The sequence below is a fragment of the Scylla paramamosain genome, chromosome 40 (genome assembly GCF_035594125.1).
Source record: "Scylla paramamosain isolate STU-SP2022 chromosome 40, ASM3559412v1, whole genome shotgun sequence".
NCBI lineage: Eukaryota > Metazoa > Arthropoda > Malacostraca > Decapoda > Portunidae > Scylla > Scylla paramamosain.
In genome coordinates this window covers 3,607,501-3,627,500 of record NC_087190.1, presented here as the reverse complement: position 1 = coordinate 3,627,500, position 20,000 = coordinate 3,607,501, and the positions used below count along the sequence as shown (strand labels likewise).

The following is a 20,000-nucleotide window of genomic DNA, read 5'->3' as shown; positions in this document are numbered from 1 at the left end:
GAGAGAGAGAGAGAGAGAGAGAGAGAGAGAGAGAGAGAGAGAGAGAGAGAGAGAGAGAGAGAGAGAGAGAGAGAGAGAGAGAGAGAGAGAGAGAGAGAGAGAGAGAGAGAGAGAGAGAGAGAGAGAGAGAGAGAATACCTGAAAAAAAAGTGGAAAAGATGAATAGGAAAAAAAGTGAAATAACAGAAAAAAGGAGGAAAAGACAATAGGAAAAAAGTGAGAGAGAGAAATACCACAAAAAAACAGGAGGAAAGGACAGAATAGGATTAAAATTAAGTGATGGAGAAATGGAGTAGATTAGCTATGTAAAATATAAATAAATAAAAAAAAGAGCAAGAGAAAAAGGAAGAAAAACAAAAATCCAAAATTTCTTGTCCTGAGAGAGAGAGAGAGAGAGAGAGAGAGAGAGAGAGAGAGAGAGAGAGAGAGAGAGAGAGAGAGAGAGAGAGAGAGAGAGAGAGAGAGAGAGAGAGAGAGAAGAATGAACAAACAAACAAACAAACAAACAAACAAATGAACAAACAAACAAACAAACAAACAAACACACACACACACACACACACACACACACACACACACACACACACACACACACACACACACCTTCACCCAGCACTTTGTAGCATCCACAGCACATCCACGGCTCTCTTTCCCCTCCACGTCCGGCTCAGGGCTGTAGTAGAGGACAAAGGTTGGGGGTGGCAGGCTGACGGGGCCACAGTCGGGGGTGAGGGGCAGGGGAGGGGAGAGCTCCAGGCCAATTGCTGTCTCACTGCTCCCCACCAGCTTAGGGGGACGGGTATAGTTGCGCATCACCAGGCAGGACGCAGCTGGGGGGTGAGGGGTAATGGGGGGTGTTAGATGTGGCATTTCACAGTGGGGATGAGGGGTGATATGTGATGTTAAGTGGGGGTGATAGTTGGGTTTGTGGGGGTGATAGTGGGATGGGGGTGATAGTGTGGGTTGGGAGAGAGGTGATGGGTGAATGTGAGGTGGAGGTACTGATGGGAGATTGAAAGAAAGTGGGTGAATTGACTATTAATTAATGGAGGAATGAGGAGTTAAAGATGAAAACACCCACAAACACACCTGGCAGGGGCTGGGTGGCAGGGTCCAGGGGCAGGATGGCAGACACCTCTCCCAGTGGCAGGGTGTGGGCAGGGCCGCTGTGTGACGCGCCCTTCGCCACCCACGCCAGCATGCGGGAGGTGGCGGAGTGACAGTACAGGTGTGTCGAGTCCACTGCTAAATGTGTGCACGAGTCTGAAAAGTGGAAGGAGTTAGGGAAGGTCTGAAAGGTGGAGTGCGGTTAGGAAGGTCTGAAAAATGGACTGGGATTAGGAAAATCTGAAGGTGGACTGGTGTTAGGAGGGTCTGAAGGTGAACTGGTGTTAGGAGGGTCTGAAAGGTGTAAATGGGGATGGAAGTGTTATATGTACATGAAAGGACAAACATACATGAGTGTTTTAGAAATGTTGTGTTGATTTGTGTGTGTTTTATGATGTGTGTGTGTGTGTGTGTGTGTGTGTGTGTGTGTGTGTGTGTGTGTGTGTGTGTGTGTGTGTGTGTGTGTGTGTGTGTGTGTGTGTGTGTGTGTGTGTGTGTGTGTGTGTGTGTGTTTTATGATATACACAGTGCTTTTCATATGCAAATACAACAGTGATAACAACAAAATATGAAATGGTTATACTACTACTACTACTACTACTACTACTACTACTACTACTACTACTACTACTAATACTACTAATAATAATAATAATAAATAATCACCACCAAATATTACAATGATAAAATATGCAAGAACAGTTATACTACTACTACTACTACTACTACTACCACTACTACTACTACTACTATAACCACCAGTATTCCCAGCACTACCACCACTACCACTATAACTTACCTAATCCATACAGCCTGGGGTTAAACACAGCCTCACACACACACCCCTCCAGGTCACTCCGATACACCAGAGTAGTGGAGGAAGAGGTGGAGGTGGAGGCTGACCATCCAGAAGAGGAGGTGGAGGTACTGGTGGAGGAGGAGGCAGAGAAGTACAGGTGGAGACTGGTGGTGTTGGTGGAGTCTAAGGCCACTGCTCCTGTTAGGTTAGGGTTCCTCCTGCAGTTGCATTTTTGACTCCTGAAGAAGGGAGAGATGGACAAGTTAATGGGTTGGTTAGGAAATCTATCTCTTACTGTCTTAAAATTGCATTCCTTAGCTTAGAGATATGTACATTAAAAGGGGCATCTGATTAAGGTCTTGGAAGAGATGGGTAAGTTAACAGATTAATTGGGAAGTGCTGTCTATCTCTTACTGTCTTAAAATTGCATTCCTTGGTGAGATGTACATTGAGAGGGGGTCTGTTAGGGTCTTTGAAGAGGTGGGTAAGTTAGCAGGTTAACTGGGAAGTGCCATCTATCTCTTACTGTCTTTTAAAACTGCATTCCCTAGAGGGATGTACTCGTACATTTAGACGGGATCTGATTGAGGTCTTCAAGGTTAACAATACCAAAGAGACAAGAGGTGGAGGTGGAAGTGGCGGAACTGAAGACACTGAGGTGTGGTCTTGGAATGACTGACGAGGCAACTTAGAGAGCAAACACTTCAGAGGGACAACACACGTACATCAATTTGGGGACAAGGCAGGAGAGGCAAGACTGACACAGCTGGGGGATGTCAAGGAAAGGGATGAAGCACGTGTTGGAGGGAGGATGCTGGAAATGGACCAACACAGCAGCAGGGGGAGAGGAGGACCAAAGAGATGAATAGATGCAGTGAAAGAAGATATGCAAGTGGTGGGTGTGACAGGGGAAGGTATAGAAAACTGAGTGTGTTGGAGAAGGGTGATCTTCTGTGGGGACCTCTAATGGGAGAGGCTGAAAGGAAAAGAAGGGGAAGAAGAAGAAGAAGAAGAAGAAGAAGTGGTATAGGGGGATGTAACAAGGGTGACATAAACAAAATTCTCAGGGTTAGTAGTCAGGTTAAGGCAAGAAGTAGTGAGTTCAAGGTTGATGGAAATTTAATAGAAGAGATAGGAAGGAATTGGTTCTCAAACAGAGTGGGGGATGAATGGATTGGACTCGGTAATCAGGTTGTTAGTGGTGAGTCATTAGGGGTATTTGAAAGATTAGACAAATTTATGACGATGAAAGGTAGAAATAGATGGGCATTTTATACAGGGACTGCCACAAGAAGGCCTGATGAATTACTAAACAATTACCACTACAGCAACTACAGCTACTACTATCCTCTTGTATCATCCCTTATTTGCTACAACAATTGCTACAACAACTACTACAAGTACTACTCTCTCACCTCTTCTGATCAAACACATTCTCCAGCTCTTTGCCATCCTTCAGCCCCATCACAGACAGCTGCAGCCGCTGGCCCACGCTGTGCACCACAAACACTTGGCTGCCGAGACACAGAGAGACTTAGTGAGGCAAGGCAAGGGGGTGCCTGAAGGTGGGAGAGGAGAGATAGGTTAATAATAGGAGTGTGTGTGGTGATAAAAGATTGTTGGTGTTTGGAAAAGGAAAGGGAGGGAAGACTTAAAGAATACATGGGTAGAATATGGGTGATGGGAGATTAATAAGCCAGGGGGAAGTGACTGATTACTAATTGAATAATGGGAGGCTGAGTGTGAGGTTAAGATGTTTGGGGAAGGAAAGGAAGGGAAAAATGGGTGTGACAGGAGGAAGTTAAGGTAAGATTAAGGGAAGTTACAGAGGTGTGAAGTTAATGATGGAAGGTTGAGTGTGTGAGGTTAAGACAGCTTGTTGATGTACTGAAATTAAATAATAAAAAAAAGATCTATTATTGATTTTAATTTATGGATTTCAGATTTACAGATAGTGTTAGGATAAATAATTCATTCATAAAATAAAACCTAACCTCTACAACAACAACTACTACTGCAACAACAACAACAATTACTATTACTACCACTACCACTACTACTACTGCTACTACCATACTACTACTACTGCTACTACCATACTACTTCTACTACTGTTACTTCTACCACTACTACAACAAAACCAATTACTACTACTACTACTACTACTACTACTACCACCACCACCACTCACCTTGTCATTGAAGAGAGAAGAAAGCCGACCACTTTTCCCTGCACCACCACCTCCCTGATCTTCCTGCCCCCCCTCCTTTCCTCCACAGGGTCAGGGAGTGGAGGGTCATGTTGGGGGAGGGCGGTCTCTTCTCTCCCCACACCACCACCTCCCCCACCCAGTCCAGCGCCAGGCCCACTCCCTCCCCCACCAGCCTCAGGACTCTCTCTGTCGCATTGGTGTGGCTGTGAGTGAGGAAAATGTCAGAGTTGATGTCCATCCATGCTAGCAGGGAGGTGGAGGAGGTGGACGGGGAGGTGGAGTGGATGACGGATTGCGTGGAGATGCTGACTGACGGAGCGGAGGTGTTTGAGGTGGTAACAGATGGAGAATCATGGTTTTCTGTGGGTGTGGAAGAGGGTGAGGAAACAGATGGAAATTTTGATGTTTTAGAAGACAAAGGAGAGGAAGATGATGAAGATGAGACACGATCAGGCTGTTTTAACGACGAAGAGGACAACAACGAAGGCAGTTCAGCACTCAGAGCACTCGCATAGGCATTAGAGGCACCACTGGGGATCGCCTTGATGTAATGGGGGAGCAAAGGAGCCACGAACCGCACCCCTAGAGCGCCCCCCGACACCAGTGTCTCCTCCACCCCCAGGTCGGCATCCAGGCTTGTGGCGCGTGACTGGTTAGCACGCACCACTAGCAGCAGTGGGAGGGGGCTGTGGTGCTGTGGCTGAGTGCTGACTGCTGTGCTGGCTGGCCCCTCTCCCACTGTGTTGATTGCTGACACCTAAAGAAAGAGGAATGGGGAATGGGTAATGGGTAGGTGGATGGGTGTGTGTTATCATCCAAGCCTTAAAAAATAAGATAAAATAAAATAAAATAAAACAAAAATAATAACAAACATAAATAAATAAATAAATGATAAAAAAGAGGATTCAAGATATATTCAATGCTCTCTCTCTCTCTCTCTCTCTCTCTCTCTCTCTCTCTCTCTCTCTCTCTCTCTCTCTCTCTCTCTCTCTCTCTCTCTCTCTCTCTCTCTCTCTCTCTCTCTCACTTTTCCACTTTCTTCCCTTTTTCCTTACCTAAAAACTTTCTTTCATTCTTCCATCTAAAACTCCCTTCACCATCCCTTCCTCCCTCCCTCTCCCTCCTCTCTCTCCCATTACCTCCCCTTCATCATCTACAGTAAAAACCCCCATCTCCATCAACCCTTCTTTCTTTCACTCTCACCTAAAACTCACCCCTCCCTCCATCCCCCCACTCCAACTCCCACTCCCTCTCTCTCTCTCTCTCTCTCTCTCTCTCTCTCTCTCTCTCTCTCTCTCTCTCTCTCTCTCTCTCTCTCTCTCTCTCTCTCTCTCTCTCTCTCTCTCTCCACTTACCCTGAATGTGTATACTGTAGAAGGATCAAGGTCATGGAGGAGGAACTGTGTAGGGGCAGCAGGCACCCACACTTCCCTGGAACTCCCATTGGCTGCCTCCTGCCCCACCCAGAAGGCAACCGTGTAGCCTGTCAGTGCTCCATTAGGGTGTGTCGGGGCAGACCAGCGCAGGCAGATGGTTGGGGGGCTGTCCTGGGGTGGGGAAGAGGGGAAACATTAGGTTAGGCAGAATGTAAGGAGAAATTTTGAGCTGCTGATGAAATGGGAGGGGGAAAAAAAGGGTTATTGAAGAAATGGGTGGGAAATATTGCATTATTAATGGAATGGGAGGGAAATGTGTGGTTAGATTGAGAAAATATTAAATCATTGATGGAATGGGGGTAGGAATGTGGGATATGTTGAGTTAGGCAGAATGTGAGGGGGAAAATTTTTATCACTGGAATGGGAGAGAAAAAAAAATGTTATGGGTGGGTTATAGAAGGAATGGGTGGGAAAAAATTGATGGAATGGGGAGAGGGGAGGTAAATGTTGGGTTAGATAAAATGAAGGGAAGAAAATTTTAGTTATTGATAGAATGGGAACACAACCAAACACAATACAACACAACACAGCTACCTTATCCAGCACTACCCCAAACACAACACAAACACAACATCACACATAACCTACATAAGACTCTCCAAACCACAACAAGACCACAACACAAACGCAGATACCCAACCAAACACAACACAAACACTCAAACACTCCCAAAACACAACACAACACAACACAAACACAGCTACCCATCCAAACACTCCCCAAAACACATCCAAACCACACCAACCTTGACTGGCCTCATAATAAACGTCCTGAGGTCCTGAGGTGCCCCTGGGAGAGCTGGCGGCGTCCTCAGCTCCGTCACCACCCTCGGCCCCACCCCCCAGTTGGTCACCCCTCGCACCGACACCCTCAGCGGGGAATAGGGGGGCAGGGAAGCGTTGGTGTAGGACAGGGAGGTGTTGGTGGTGATGATGGGTGTCTTGGCCTCCCCCACCACCACCTCGTACACCAGATCCCCGTGGGTGATGGTGGTGATGGCAGGCCAGGTGATGGTGAAGTTGTCCCAGTCACCACCACCCAAAACCTTCACGCCTTCAGTCTCTATGCGCCCCGGAAGAACGCCTGGTGCTGTGACGCCTTCTGCAGGAGAGAGGTGGTGTTGTGACTGTTGTTTGTGTATTGTCATTGTTATTAGGGAGAGAAAGGGTTGTGCGTCATTGTTATGAGGGAGACAAAGGGTTCGGTTGGATACATTTGGAAGGGAAAATTTGTGCTATTAATGAAATGGGAGGGGAAAAGGGGGATATTATTACTGTTATTACCAGGGAAAGAAAGGATTGGGTTACATACATTTGGAGGGAAAAATTTGTGTTATTAATTAAATGGGGGGAAAAAAAGAAAAAGGTATTATTACTGTTATTACTAGGGAGATAAAGGGTTAGGTTAGATACATTTGGAAGGGGAAAATTTGCATTATTAATGAAATGAGAAGGAAAAAAGAGAAAAGGTATTATTGCTGTTATTACTAAGGAGACAAAGGCTTGGGTTAGATATATTTGGAAGGAAAAATTTGCATTATTACTGAAATGAGAGGGAAAGAAAAGGTGGGACTGTTACTATGAGGGAGAGAAAGAGTAGTGTATTATTATTATTGCAGCTATTACTAAGGAGAGAAAGGATGGATGTGCCTAGACTAAAATCAATGGAAATACCAACACCTGATGAAACAGAAGTAAAATTGGACTAAGAGAAATGAAAATGCCAACACCTGGAAAAGGAAAAAATTGAGAAAAACAAGACTAAAGTAAATTAAAATACTAGTGCCTCAAGAAGAAGGAATAAAGAAAACATAGACTAAAAATAAATGAAAATACCAACATTTGAAGAAGAAATAAAGAAAACAGACTAAAAAATATATCAAAAAATCTTCTCTCCTGACTTTCTCCTTCTCACTCTTTCAATACACTAATGGACACTCCTCTCTCTCTCTCTCTATCTCTCTCTAGTCTCCCCATTTCCTTCCTTCCTTCCCACCCAAACTATTCTAAAAAAATCCCCTTCCTTCTTCCCTTCCATTCCCAACTGCTCTCAAAAATCCTATTCCTTCCTTCCTTCCACCCAGCCATCCCTCCACACTCCTCACCAGGGGCAGGGTGGAGGGCGGCAAGAACCACAGTGAACTTGGACACTTTGAGGCTGGCGGTGTGGAGTGACGCGGAGTTGTTGAGACTGATGTCCGCCACCACTGTGTCTCCGTCTTCTTCCAGCCACACCAGACGCTCAGACAGGTACCACATTGACCCTGCAGGAGGAAGAATCACAGTATTGTCAGGAGACTTCAAACTCTGGCCCATGTTATGCTCTCTCTCTTGTCATGGTTGTTGTCAAAGGCCACAGAGGTGATTAGCTGGTTTTTTTTTTGCTGTTAATTATGTAGTTTTGTTTATCTGTCACTGGAAATGTAAAAACACCCTTAGAAACCTGTGTAACTTGCTCAACAGGCCTGTATTCTGAAATGTTTTCTCTTGTCATGGCTGTTGTCAAAGGCTACAGAGGTTATTTTGCCGTTAATTATGTAGGAATTTTGTTAGTCTGTCACTGGAAATGTAAAAACACCCTTACAAACCTGTGTAACTTAGTGAAATGGCCTGTATTCTGAAATGCTTTGTTTTCTCTTGTCATAGCTGTTTTCAAAGGCCACAGAGGTGATTAGCTGGGTTATTTTGCTGTTAATTATGTAGGAGTTTTGTTAGTCTGTCACTGGAAATGTAAAAAACACCCTTAAAAACCTGTGTAACTTAGTGAAATGGCCTGTATTCTGAAATGCTTTGTTTTCTCTCATTATGGCTGTTGTCAAAGGCCATAGAGGTGATTGGCTGGGTTCTCAAGGGTGTTTTATTTCTGTTAATTATGTAGTTTTGTTTATCTGTCGCTGGAACTATAAAAATACCTTCCTATTTGATTTTTTCTTTTATTTGTAACTTCAAGAGCTCATCAAATTTAATAATATTGGTAAATTATAACTTATCTCTACTACTACTGCTACTGCTACTACTACTACTACTACTACTACTACTAATCCTGTACTGCTATTACAATTACTACTACTACTACTACTACTACTACTACTACTACTACTACTACTACCATCATTACTACTACTACTACTACTACTACTCCTGTATTGCTATTACTATTACTATTACTACTACTATACCAACAGTACTAACACTGCTCCTACTATTACTATTACAACTACAACAACAACCACCATTACTACTGTTACTGTACTACTACTATTACTACTACAACTAATGCACCAACATTATTACCACTACTAGTACAACTACAACAATTACTATACCACCACCACCACCACCACAACAACAACAACAACAACAACAACAACAACTCACCGACTTGCACACTATGAGGAAGCAGTTTGGGTGTTCCTGTGAGGTGGGGCGGGTGGAAGGGAGCGGAGAGGGTGGCGGAGTACAGGTGACATCCCTCCACATCCCTCACCACCCACCACACTCGCCCTCCACCTGCATCCACTGTCAAGCCATACACTGTGGAGAGAGAAAGAGAGAGAGGTGGTAGTGTGGATGAGAGGGAAATGGAGTCAAAATGTGGATGTAATTTGATGTGGAATGAGGAAATGGATGAATGAATTGATAAATAAGAATGTGGATGAAAGGGAGATGAATAGGTGGATAATGTGGATGAAAGGGAGATAAATAATGTGGATGAAAGGGAGATAAATAAATAAAAGTGGATGAAAGGGAGATAGGGAAGTGAAGATGCAAGATAATATAGATAAATAAGTAAATAAATAAATAAATAAATAAATAAATAAATAAATAAATAAATAAATAAATAAATATGTGAAGTCATAAAATAAAATAAATCAATACTAAAAACAAAATTAATAAATATGTAAAAAGGGAAACAATATGAAAAATGAATAAATAAACATGCAAACAAAAATTATTATACAATGTGTGGACAATTAATCATCCATCTATCCATCCATCCACTGCCACTCCACCTAAAAGTTGATGATAAATAGAAAATATTGTGGAAGGTTACCCATCTGTTTGTCTATTTATCCATTTATCCACTACTCCTCCACCAAAACAATATACCTGATTAGAAAGTATTGTGGAGCAGAGATAGATTAACGCTCCACCTATCCATCTACCTATCCACTCTTCCTCTGCCTAAAAATTATAGATGACAGTCGGAAAATATTGATCAGGTACAAAAAGTTGCTATCCACCTCCACCTACCTCGCTTGCTACTAAATTCCACCTATCTACTCTTCCTCCACTAAAAAAAGGCAGAAAATAATTACCCATCCACCTATCCACCTATCCTCCACTTACCCTGCTTGCCGCTAAAGATCCCCTCGCGGTGGAGTGTGGAGATGTTTCTACCAGCGAGGGTGGAGGAGAGGAGAGCGTGGGAGGTGGTCCAGTAGAGGCGGCCGTGCAGTGCATCCACCCTCACCTCCCTCGCAGCTGTCACCACATTGAAGGGGCCATGTGCTGCGTCCTCCATGCCACTCCACCCAATCTGTAAGAAGATGGGTGGTGGAGGTGGAGTTGAGGTTAGGTTAGGATTTGTTGGAGGCAAGGATGGGGGTTGAAAGTGGTGTGATGTGGTTCAGAAATGTTTCACTCTCTATCTCTATTTCTCTTTCTCTCTCTTTCCCTTTCTCCATGGCTATTTTCAAAGGTCACAGAGATGATTAGCCAAGTTCTCAAGAGTGTTTCTCCTGTTTGTAATGTAGAAATCTTGTTAATCTGCCACTAGAACTGTAAAAAACACTCTTAGAAACCTGTGTAAGATACTAAAAAGACCTGTATTCAGAAACATTTTGTTCCCTCACCATGACTATCTTCAAAGGCCACAGAGATGACTAGCCAGGTTCTCAAGAGTGTTTCTCCTGTTAATAATGCAGAAATCTCATTAATCTGTCACTAGAAGCATCAAAACACCCCTAAACTCATCTCACTTCAACTAGAGGCTTTTGAAAGAACAAGTCACATTCTTTCTATATGAACACTCAATATATCTGAATCTTGTATCTCTCTCTCTCTCTCTCTCTCTCTCTCTCTCTCTCTCTCTCTCTCTCTCACCATCTGCTTATGAGGGTTGGCCCAGAAGAGTCTATGCACCACCCAGTCCACAGCAAGACTCAGCACACCCTTGGTCCCTGCCAGCCTTCTGAAGGTACCGCTGGTGGTGTTGACCAAGATGCTGCTCTGATTGGTCACCGCCAGCACAAGTGCATCCCGGTAGAAGGCCAGGTCGCTGATACGGCCGCCCTTCAGTTCAGCCTGTGTTGGGTCAGGTCAGGTCGAGAGGGAATATTTGTTAGTTTTATTTACCTCCAGACACCTACACACATCCACGCACTCTCTTCCACATACATACACACACCTACACATACCCACACACCCTCTCCACACACTCACACCCTCTCCACACACCTCCACACACATTCACACCCTCTCCACACATCTACACACACTCTTTCACTAAATACACACACTCACACACCCTCTTCCACATACATACACACACCCACACATCCACACATCCTCTCCACACACCTCCACACTCTCACACCTCTCCACACACTCACACACCCTCCTCCACTAAATACACACTAACACAACCTCTTCCACATACATACACACACCCACACCCCCACACACCCTGTCCCACACCCCCACACACCTTCACACCCCAACATGACCCTCCCAGCATCTCACCATCAGCCTAGCCTGCGACACGGCCACTTTTGAGTCACTGCCAGCTAGGTTGGTCATAAGCAGCTGTGTGTCGGTGGCCAGGACAAGTCTGGGTGCATCTGGGGTGTTGTCTAGGGTGCTGCCGCGGAACTCAGCACTCCAAGGCCCGTATCCATCCTGAGAGTAAGCTCTGACCTGCGTGTGTGTGTGTGTGTGTGTGTGTGTGTGTGTGTGTGTGTGTGTGTGTGTGTTGAGGGAGATTAATTCTTTAGTGATGATAATGGTGTCTTCGTAAATAGCAGTTGTAAGTAATAATAATGGTAGTAAATGGTATTGAAGTAAAGGTGATAAAATGATAAGAATATTAGGAAATGTAAATGGTAGCAAACTGTTAAATTGGTGATGAAAAATGGTAAGATAAAATAATAATGATAATAAAACTGGTGGTAAATTAATGATACATAAATAACAAAATGAAATAATGATAATAATACTAATGGGAAATTAAAATTATAGTAATAAAACTGATGATAAAGACGATAGGAAATGAAAATTATGTAAAAAAACATGAATTATTGAATGAAAATAATAAAATAAAATGATGATAATAATACTAATAGAAAGTTAAAATAATAGCAATAAAACTGATGATAAATTAATAGTAAAAAATAAATAATAATAATAATAATAATAATAATAATAATAATAATAATAATAATAATAATAATAATAACAAAGTCAAAGGAATAGCAATAAAAACTGTTATAAATAAACTGCATAAAAACAAGAGGATAAAATAATAGCAACACTCAAAAGAAAATTAACCTAACAACAACAAAAACATGACAAATTAACAACTATGAAAAAAAAAAAAGCAGGCGAAGAAAACGAACCAGAGAAACGAGAGAGAGAGAGAGAGAGAGAGAGAGAGAGAGAGAGAGAGAGAGAGAGAGAGAGAGAGAGAGAGAGAGAGAGAGAGAGAGAGAGAGAGAGAGAGAAAGAAAGAAAGAAAGAAAGAAAGAAAGAAAGAAAGAAAGAAAGAAAGAAAGAAAGAAAAGAACCAGGGAAACGAGAGAAAGAGAGAGAGAGAAAACGGGAAGCAGGAGGCAGGAGATGAGTGAATGGAGAGTGGTGGCAAGAGACAGCCGGCGCCGTCAGCACACCTTGATGACATAGAAGGTGGCGGGCAGCAGACTGGCCACCAAGTATTCCGTGGTGGTGATGTTGTTCTTGTAAATGGTGCGGCGGCCGTCCCTAATGTGCAGCTCGTACCGCCAGTCCTGCCACGCACCGCTGCCTGTACACACACACACACACACACACACGCACACAGCCACACACACAAGTATATGCAAGAAAGTGACACACACAGGCACACACAAACGTACATGAGCACAAAACACATACATAGGCATAGGTACGTACACACACACACACAAACAAACAATCACCAAACAAGCAAACCATAAAAAAAAGAGGGATGGGAGAGAAAGAAAAGAATAGTGATAAATAAAATGTGCAAAACTTAGAGGAAGCAAGTGATAATAATGAGGTTAAAAGGATACAAAATAAATAAATGAATGAAATAGAACAAATAAATAACATTGAAAAGATAAAAAAAAATAAAATAATAATAATAGTAAATAAAACATATAAAAGTAGATAATAAAATAATAGTAAATAAAATGTGCAAAACAGAAAAAAATAAATAAATAAAAATAAATAAAATAAAATAATAAAATAGATAAAGATAAAAGGCAGGAATTAATAAATAAGTGAAAATAAATAAATAAATAAATAAAAACATGAAAACAATAAAAACAATACAAGCAAATAAATCAATAAAGAACAAAACACACAAATGAACACACACACACAAACACTCTCTCTCTCTCTCTCTCTCTCTCTCTCTCTCTCTCTCTCTCTCTCTCTCTCTCAAACATCCTTATGTTACCAAGACACAGGGAGAAAGGAAGAAGAAGAAGAAGAAGAAGAAGAAGAAGAAGAAGAAGAAGAAGAAGAAGAAGAAGAAGAAGAAGAAGAAGAAGAAGAAGAAGAAGAAGAAGAAGAAGAAGAAGAAGAAGAAGAAGAAGAAGAAGAAGAAGAAGAAGAAGAAGAAGAAGAAAAATAGTAGCAGTAGTAGTAGTAGTAGTAGTAGTAGTAGTAGTAGTAGTAGTAGTAGTAGTAGTAGTAGTAGTAGTAGTAGTAGTAGTAGTAGTAGTAGTAGTAGTAGTAGTAGCTGAAGAAGAAGAAGAAGAAGAAGAAGAAGAAGAAGAAGAAGAAGAAGAAGAAGAAGAAGAAGAAGTTTATCAAAACATTGATAAACCAAGAAGAAAAACATAAAAAAATAACACACCACAAATAAATAATACTAAAAAAAAATAAATAAACACAAAATAAAAAAAAAAATAAAAATAAAAAAAAACCCTTTACCTATCACTAAACCCAAAACCCGATCACTCACCCATCACTCACCCCATCACACCCCCAACACCCCCAATAACCCATCCCAACTCCCCCATCGCCTCATTAACCCCATACTCACCCATCAGAGCAGGCAGGACAGGTGTGTTCCAGGTGAGGGTAGCAGAGCGGCGGGTGAAGACAGCTTGCAAATGAGTTGGGGGGTTGAGGGGCACTGGCACAGGCTGGGTGGACTTGTGTACCGCCACCAGAGTACCTATGCTTACGTTCCCCACCAGGAGGTAACTGTCGGGGGGTGGAGGGGTGGGGAGAGTCAGTTAGAGAGAGTGTGTGGGGAGAAAAGATTTTTTTTTATATAATTTTTTCTTTTCCTTTTTTTTCGTTTTTTTCTTTGAGGTGAGGTGAAGAGGCTGGTAGTGAGTGAGTGAGTGAGTGAGTGAGTGAGTGAGTGAGTGAGTGAGTGAGTGAGAGAGAGAGAGAGAGAGAGAGAGAGAGAGAGAGAGAGAGAGAGAGAGAGAGAGAGAGAGAGAGAGAGAGAGAGAGAGAGAGAGAGAGAGAGAGAGAGAGAGAGAGAGAGAGAGAGAGTTTGTATGTTTTGTTGTTTATATTAGTTTTGTTTGCTTGTTTGTGTTGTTTTTATTGCTGTTGTTTTTTAATCTCTTCTTTGTATTTATTTACTTATTTATTTATTCGTTATTTTTTTCTTTTGTTTTTACTGATTTATTGATTGATTTGTTTATTTATTTACTTTCTATAGCGTTTTTTTTTTTTGAGGTGACAATCATATATTAAAACAACAACAACAACAACAACAACAACAACAACAACAACAACACACACACACACACCCCACCTGTTATGATAGAAGGTCCCGTTGTTGAGCTCTTCAGTCAGCACCTCCTTGCCATCAGTCCAGAAGAAACGGCGGTGGAGGTACACAACAGACGACAGGTTGCGGAAGAACGCCTGCTGGGTATTCGGGTGTAGGCGGGTGACGGACGTGCTGTGGGGGAGAGAGGGAGTGTGAGGGAGAGTGAGAGGTGGTGACGAAGGGAGGGATTGTGGGAAGGGCATGGAAAGAGTGAGAGAAGGCGGGAAAGGAGAGGGTGTGATAGGGAGATTGAAAGGAAGGGATGATTGAGTGAGAAAAGGAAAGGGAATGAGGGAGTGAGGGAGGGGAAGGGAAGGAAGGGGGAAGTGATAGAAGGAAAGGGGTGATAGTGAGAGGGGAAGAAGGAATGAGAGAGGGAGAGGAGGGGAAGAGGAAGGAAGGAGAGGGAATGGGGGAGGGACAGGTTAGGCTTCAGTTTATTGTTGTGTTTGTCTTCGTTGGTGAAAGGAAATAGGTAGATAAATAGATGAACAGATAAATGCAAGTAAAAAATGGAGAAGTGAATAATAAGAGTAGATATGGAGGGAGTGGGAATATTAGGCTGATTGGAATTTATCGTTGTTTGTTTAGAGAAAGAAAAAAAAAGAAAGTTATCAAATAAAGTAAAATCAATAAAAAAACAAAGAAGTAAAACAAGATAAACAAAAACAGATAAATTAAAATAATGAACAATAAAAAAAATAAGTAAGACCAAGAGAAAGTAAGACAAAACAAACTAAACTAATAAAGAAGTAAAACAAAATAAACAAAACGAAACAAAATAATGAATATAAATAAATGAATAAAATAAACAAAACCAAGATAAAAAAAAATATATAAAAATAAATAAAAAAAACGTGAGAAAGTAAAACAAAACAAACAGCAAATAACGAATAAATAAATAAAATAAACAGAACCAAGACAAACTACGTAAAATAAACAAAACAAAACAAAATAAAAAAACCACAGAAAGTAAAAACAAAACAAAACAAAAATACATAAAAGAAACTAAAGAATTAAAAAAAACACAAAATAAACAAAACCAAGAAAAAAAAATTTAAAAAACAAACAAATAAATAAATCCAAATAGAAACAAAACACACGCACACACGAACGCACACTCACCCATCTAAAGACACGGCCAAAATTGCATTCTTCCTCCGATCAGCAACAAGGACTTGAAAATTGGGAGGATCCAGCACCAGGCCCCCCAGATCAGAGGATTCCAGCACCACCTCAGGGCCTCTTCCACCTCCTAGCCCCCCGTCCCCTCCTCCACTGCCCCCCTCCTCCCCTCCTGACCCTGCCCCAGCTCTGTCAGATCGCAGGTCAAGGCGGTGCAGGCCGGGCTCAAGGTCCTCTGATATCCACCAAATGTACCTGAAGAAGTGGATGAAGAAGTGGATGAAGAAGTGGATTAAGTGGAGTGATTGAGTGAAGTTTATTTATTTATTATTTTTTTTTTACTTTCTGATGTAAAATGGTTAAAGAAATACGGTTTTTGTGAGAGAGAGAGAGAGAGAGAGAGAGAGAGAGAGAGAGAGAGAGAGAGAGAGAGAGAGAGAGAGAGAGAGAGAGAGAGAGAGAGAGAGAGAGAGAGAGAGAGAGAGAGAGAGAGAGAGAGACTGACTCGTAACTTTTAAGTCGAAGGAAAAATTTGAATGTTGAATGAAATGGTGAGGTGGTGGTGGTGGTGGTGGTGGTGGTGGTGCTGGCTGATGGTGGTGGCTGTGGTGCATGACGGTAATAGTGATGGTGGCAGTGATGGTGATAATAATAATAACAGTAGGAATAATGATAATGACAACAATAATAATAATAATATGAATAATGACCACACACACACACACACACACACACACACACACACACACACACACACACACACACACACACACACACCAAATCAAACCTAACATAACTTAAACACACACACACACACACACACACACACACACACACACACACACACACACACACACCACCTCACCCACACACTCACCCATTAAAAGGGTCAACCTGTAGATGTTTGGCCTCATACTGCAACTCCCCATGGACAGGCTGCGGCGACGACCCCATGAGCCCACACCTCCACACCTGCCACACCTGACCGTGCCGGATGATGTAGTACAGGTGTCCATTTAGCCAATCCACCGAGAGGCCGAGTGGATGCCCGTGGAGGTGATTGGCAGACAGGAGGATTCGAAAGCGGTTTGTAGTTGGGTGGAGTTGAAGAATCGAGCCGCTGCTGTCACTAATGTACACAATGCCCAGTCTGATGTGAATTGCCATACCTGTGTGTGTGTGTGTGTGTGTGTGTGTGTGTGTGTGTGTGTGTGTGTGTGTGTGTGTGTGTGTGTGTGTGTGTGTGTGTGTGTGTGTGGGGAGAAAGGTATGTTTTTTTAGTATTTATTTATTTATCTGTGGGTTTAAGTCATTCTGATTGGGTTAGTTTAAGTTAGGGACTGAAAAAAAGGGATTGGGAGGAGGTGGGGAGAAGGTTTAGGGAGGGCAAAGGAAGGGAGGGAGGGAGATGCTATGAAAAAAGATGAAATATATCTATTTTTATCTTTGAGGTTTAATTGAGTGATAGACTGACTGGGCTGGGATTGGTTAAGGAGAGGTTGGAAGGTCAAGGGTGGAGGGAGAAAGGGTTTGGGGTAAGGAAGGGAGAGAGAGGGATTGGAAGGTGAAGGGTGGAGGGAGAAAGGGAGAGAGGGGTTGGATGGTGAAGGGTGGAGGGAGAAAGGATTTGGGTAAGGAAGGGAGGGAGGGGTTGAAGGGAAAAAGGGTTTGAGGTAAAGGAGGGAGGGAGGGAGGGAGGGAGGGAGGGAGGGGGAATGCTAAGAAAAATATTAAATAAAAGGATGAAATACAGAAATGCACATAAAAGAATAACAAAGCAAGACTAAAAGGATAAAAAAAATAAACAAAAATAAATAAACAAACAAATCAGAAAGAGAAGAGAAACAAAACAATGAAACAGAAATAACAAACAAAACAAAACAAACAAACAAACAAACCATTCAAACACCCCCACAACAAACACACAAACAAACAAACACAACCACACACAACACTCCACCAGCCCCTACCCCCAACCCCCACACACTTACCCATAATCTGGTGCCTGCGCGAAGTGTTGTAAATATGTTGCAGAGGATCAATTGTATCCAGGCCTAACTTGAGCAGACTGGAACCCGACGTTAGCAGCAAGTAGCCCTGTCCATCATCCACAGCTGGGGGCAGTGATGGGGTTAGGTGATGGGCAGTGAAGGTAATTGAAAGCATGAAGGAAGGAAGGGAAGGAAGGGAAGGAAGGAAGGGAAGGGAAGGAAGGGAGGGAGGGAGGGAGGGAGGGAGGGAGGGAGGGAGGGAGGGAGGGAGGGAAGGAAGGAAGGGAAGGGAAGGGAAGGGAAGGGAAGGGAAGGGAAGGGAAGAGGAAGAGGAGGAGGAGGATAAAGAATAAAAATTATATAAGGAAAAATGAGTAATGAGAGAAGGGAGGAGGAGGAGGAGGAGGAGGAGGAGGAGGAGGAGGAGGAGGAGGAGGAGGAGGAGGAGGAGGAGGAGGAGGAGGAGGAGGAGGAGGAGGAGGAGGAGGAGGAGGAGGAGGAGGAGGAGGAGGAAGGAAATGGGAAATAAAGCATGAAGGAAAGGAAAGGAAGGGAAAGAAGGAGGAGAAGAAGAAAGGAGGAAATAAGAAATAAAGCAAGGAGGAAAGAAAAGGAAGGAGGGAAAGGAGAAGGAGGATAATGATGATAGAGAATGTAAGTAAATGAAATAAGGAAAAGGAGAAAGAGGAGGAAGAGGAAATGGGAGATAAATGGGATGCGTGAGGGAATTAAAGGAAGGAGGAGGAGAAGAAAGAGGAGGAAAAAAAGAAAGAAAAAAAAACTGACAAGACAAAAAAAAACGAGGAAGAAAAAACAAAACAATGGAAAAATAAATAAATAAAAGCAAAAAGAAAGAAAATAAGAAAAAAAATACAACGAAACTGGAGAGAGAGAGAGAGAGAGAGAGAGAGAGAGAGAGAGAGAGAGAGAGAGAGAGAGAGAGAGAGAGAGAGAGAGAGAGAGAGAGAGAGAGAGAGAGAGAGAGCAACACAGGTAATACAAGTAACACAGGAAACACAGGTAATGGGGGTGAGAGAGGGGGGAAGCAGGGGGTGGGGGCTTACCTGGGGCATTGGGGTAGGTGGTGATGGTGGTGGCTTCAGCAGGACCCTCCCCCTCCTGGTTGTTCGCCGTCAGGTTGAGGGTGTACGTGGTGTTAGGGGTGAGGTCTGAGAGGATGTACCTGTGGTGGTGGTGGTGGTGGTGGTGGTGGTTTAAAATTGGTTACTGATTATTATTATTATTCTCTCTCTCTCTCTCTCTCTCTCTCTCTCTCTCTCTCTCTCTCTCTCTCTCTCTCTCTCTCTCTCTCTCTCTTCATTACTAACTTTCCTCTCTTCCTTTTCTCCTCCTTCTCCTCCTCCTATTTCATCTCTTCATTTTTTTCTCCTTTCTTTCCTTTCATTCATCTCCTCCTCCTCCTTCTCCTCCTCTTCCTTCCTTCCTTTCATTCATCTCCTCCTCCTCCTTCCATCTTTCACTTGTCTCCTCCTCCTCCTCCTTCTCTTCTTCCTTCCTTTCATTCATCTCATCCTTCGCTTCCTCCTTCTCTTCCTTTTCCTTTCCTTTCCTTTCTCCTTGTATCTTTCACTCACCTCCTCCTCCTCCTCTTGTCTTCTCCTCCTCTTCTTCTTTCCTTTCACTCATCTCCTCCACCTCTTCCTCCTCCTCTTGTACAACTTCCTTCTACTCAATTTCTGTAGGGTCTCTCTCTCTCTCTCTCTCTCTCTCTCTCTCTCTCTCTCTCTCTCTCTCTCTCTCTCTCTCTCTCTCTCTCTCTCACCTCATTTATTCTTCATTTATTTCTATATTTCTTCTTCTTTCTACTCTAGTTAACAATCTCTCTCTCTCTCTCTCTCTCTCTCTCTCTCTCTCTCTCTCTCTCTCTCTCTCTCTCTCTCTCTCTCTCTCTCTCTCTCTCCCTCACCTCATTTATTCTTCACTTATTTCTATATTTCTTCTTCTTTCTACTCTAGTTAACAATCTCTCTCTCTCTCTCTCTCTCTCTCTCTCTCTCTCTCTCTCTCTCTCTCTCTCTCTCTCTCTCTCTCTCTCTCTCTCTCTCTCTCTCTCTCTCTCCTCTCCTCGTGAGCCTTGATAGTGTCCCTGATCTCCCTGCCCCCCTGCTGCGCCCTCAGGTACAGGGTATAGAAGATAAGGTTACCCCCAGGTGACACAGGGGGCTCCCAGGTCACCTCCACCCGCGACCCGTCCAGTGGCACCGCTTTCACGCCCTGGGGGGGAGGAACGTGGTGGTGGTGGTGGTGGTGGTGGTGGTGGTGGTAGGTAAGTGGGGAAGGAAGGGTGAGAGG

The 20,000-nt window shown here is 43.0% G+C and overlaps 1 protein-coding gene across 2 annotated transcripts in view; it reads right to left on the bottom strand.

Annotated features, from left to right (window-relative positions):
• Nucleotides 1-2,110: 2,110 nt before the first annotated feature.
• The window catches only part of LOC135092714 (proto-oncogene tyrosine-protein kinase ROS-like), a 52,143-nt gene continuing 34,253 nt past the window's right edge, over nucleotides 2,111-20,000 (bottom strand). For both annotated transcript variants that reach the window (XM_063991344.1, XM_063991343.1), the window contains 18 exons: nucleotides 19,767-19,922; nucleotides 18,753-18,873; nucleotides 17,689-17,811; nucleotides 16,575-16,866; nucleotides 15,698-15,952; nucleotides 14,555-14,704; nucleotides 13,823-13,986; nucleotides 12,441-12,574; nucleotides 11,299-11,472; nucleotides 10,660-10,860; nucleotides 9,904-10,093; nucleotides 8,932-9,087; nucleotides 7,659-7,817; nucleotides 6,300-6,655; nucleotides 5,474-5,665; nucleotides 4,098-4,875; nucleotides 3,322-3,420; nucleotides 2,111-2,145 (listed from right to left, as the gene is read on the bottom strand). In XM_063991344.1, the coding sequence (XP_063847414.1) occupies nucleotides 4,102-4,875; nucleotides 5,474-5,665; nucleotides 6,300-6,655; nucleotides 7,659-7,817; nucleotides 8,932-9,087; nucleotides 9,904-10,093; nucleotides 10,660-10,860; nucleotides 11,299-11,472; nucleotides 12,441-12,574; nucleotides 13,823-13,986; nucleotides 14,555-14,704; nucleotides 15,698-15,952; nucleotides 16,575-16,866; nucleotides 17,689-17,811; nucleotides 18,753-18,873; nucleotides 19,767-19,922 (3,597 nt within the window). In that variant the 3' untranslated portion in view covers nucleotides 2,111-2,145; nucleotides 3,322-3,420; nucleotides 4,098-4,101. The remainder of the gene's footprint in view (nucleotides 2,146-3,321; nucleotides 3,421-4,097; nucleotides 4,876-5,473; nucleotides 5,666-6,299; nucleotides 6,656-7,658; nucleotides 7,818-8,931; nucleotides 9,088-9,903; nucleotides 10,094-10,659; nucleotides 10,861-11,298; nucleotides 11,473-12,440; nucleotides 12,575-13,822; nucleotides 13,987-14,554; nucleotides 14,705-15,697; nucleotides 15,953-16,574; nucleotides 16,867-17,688; nucleotides 17,812-18,752; nucleotides 18,874-19,766; nucleotides 19,923-20,000) is intronic.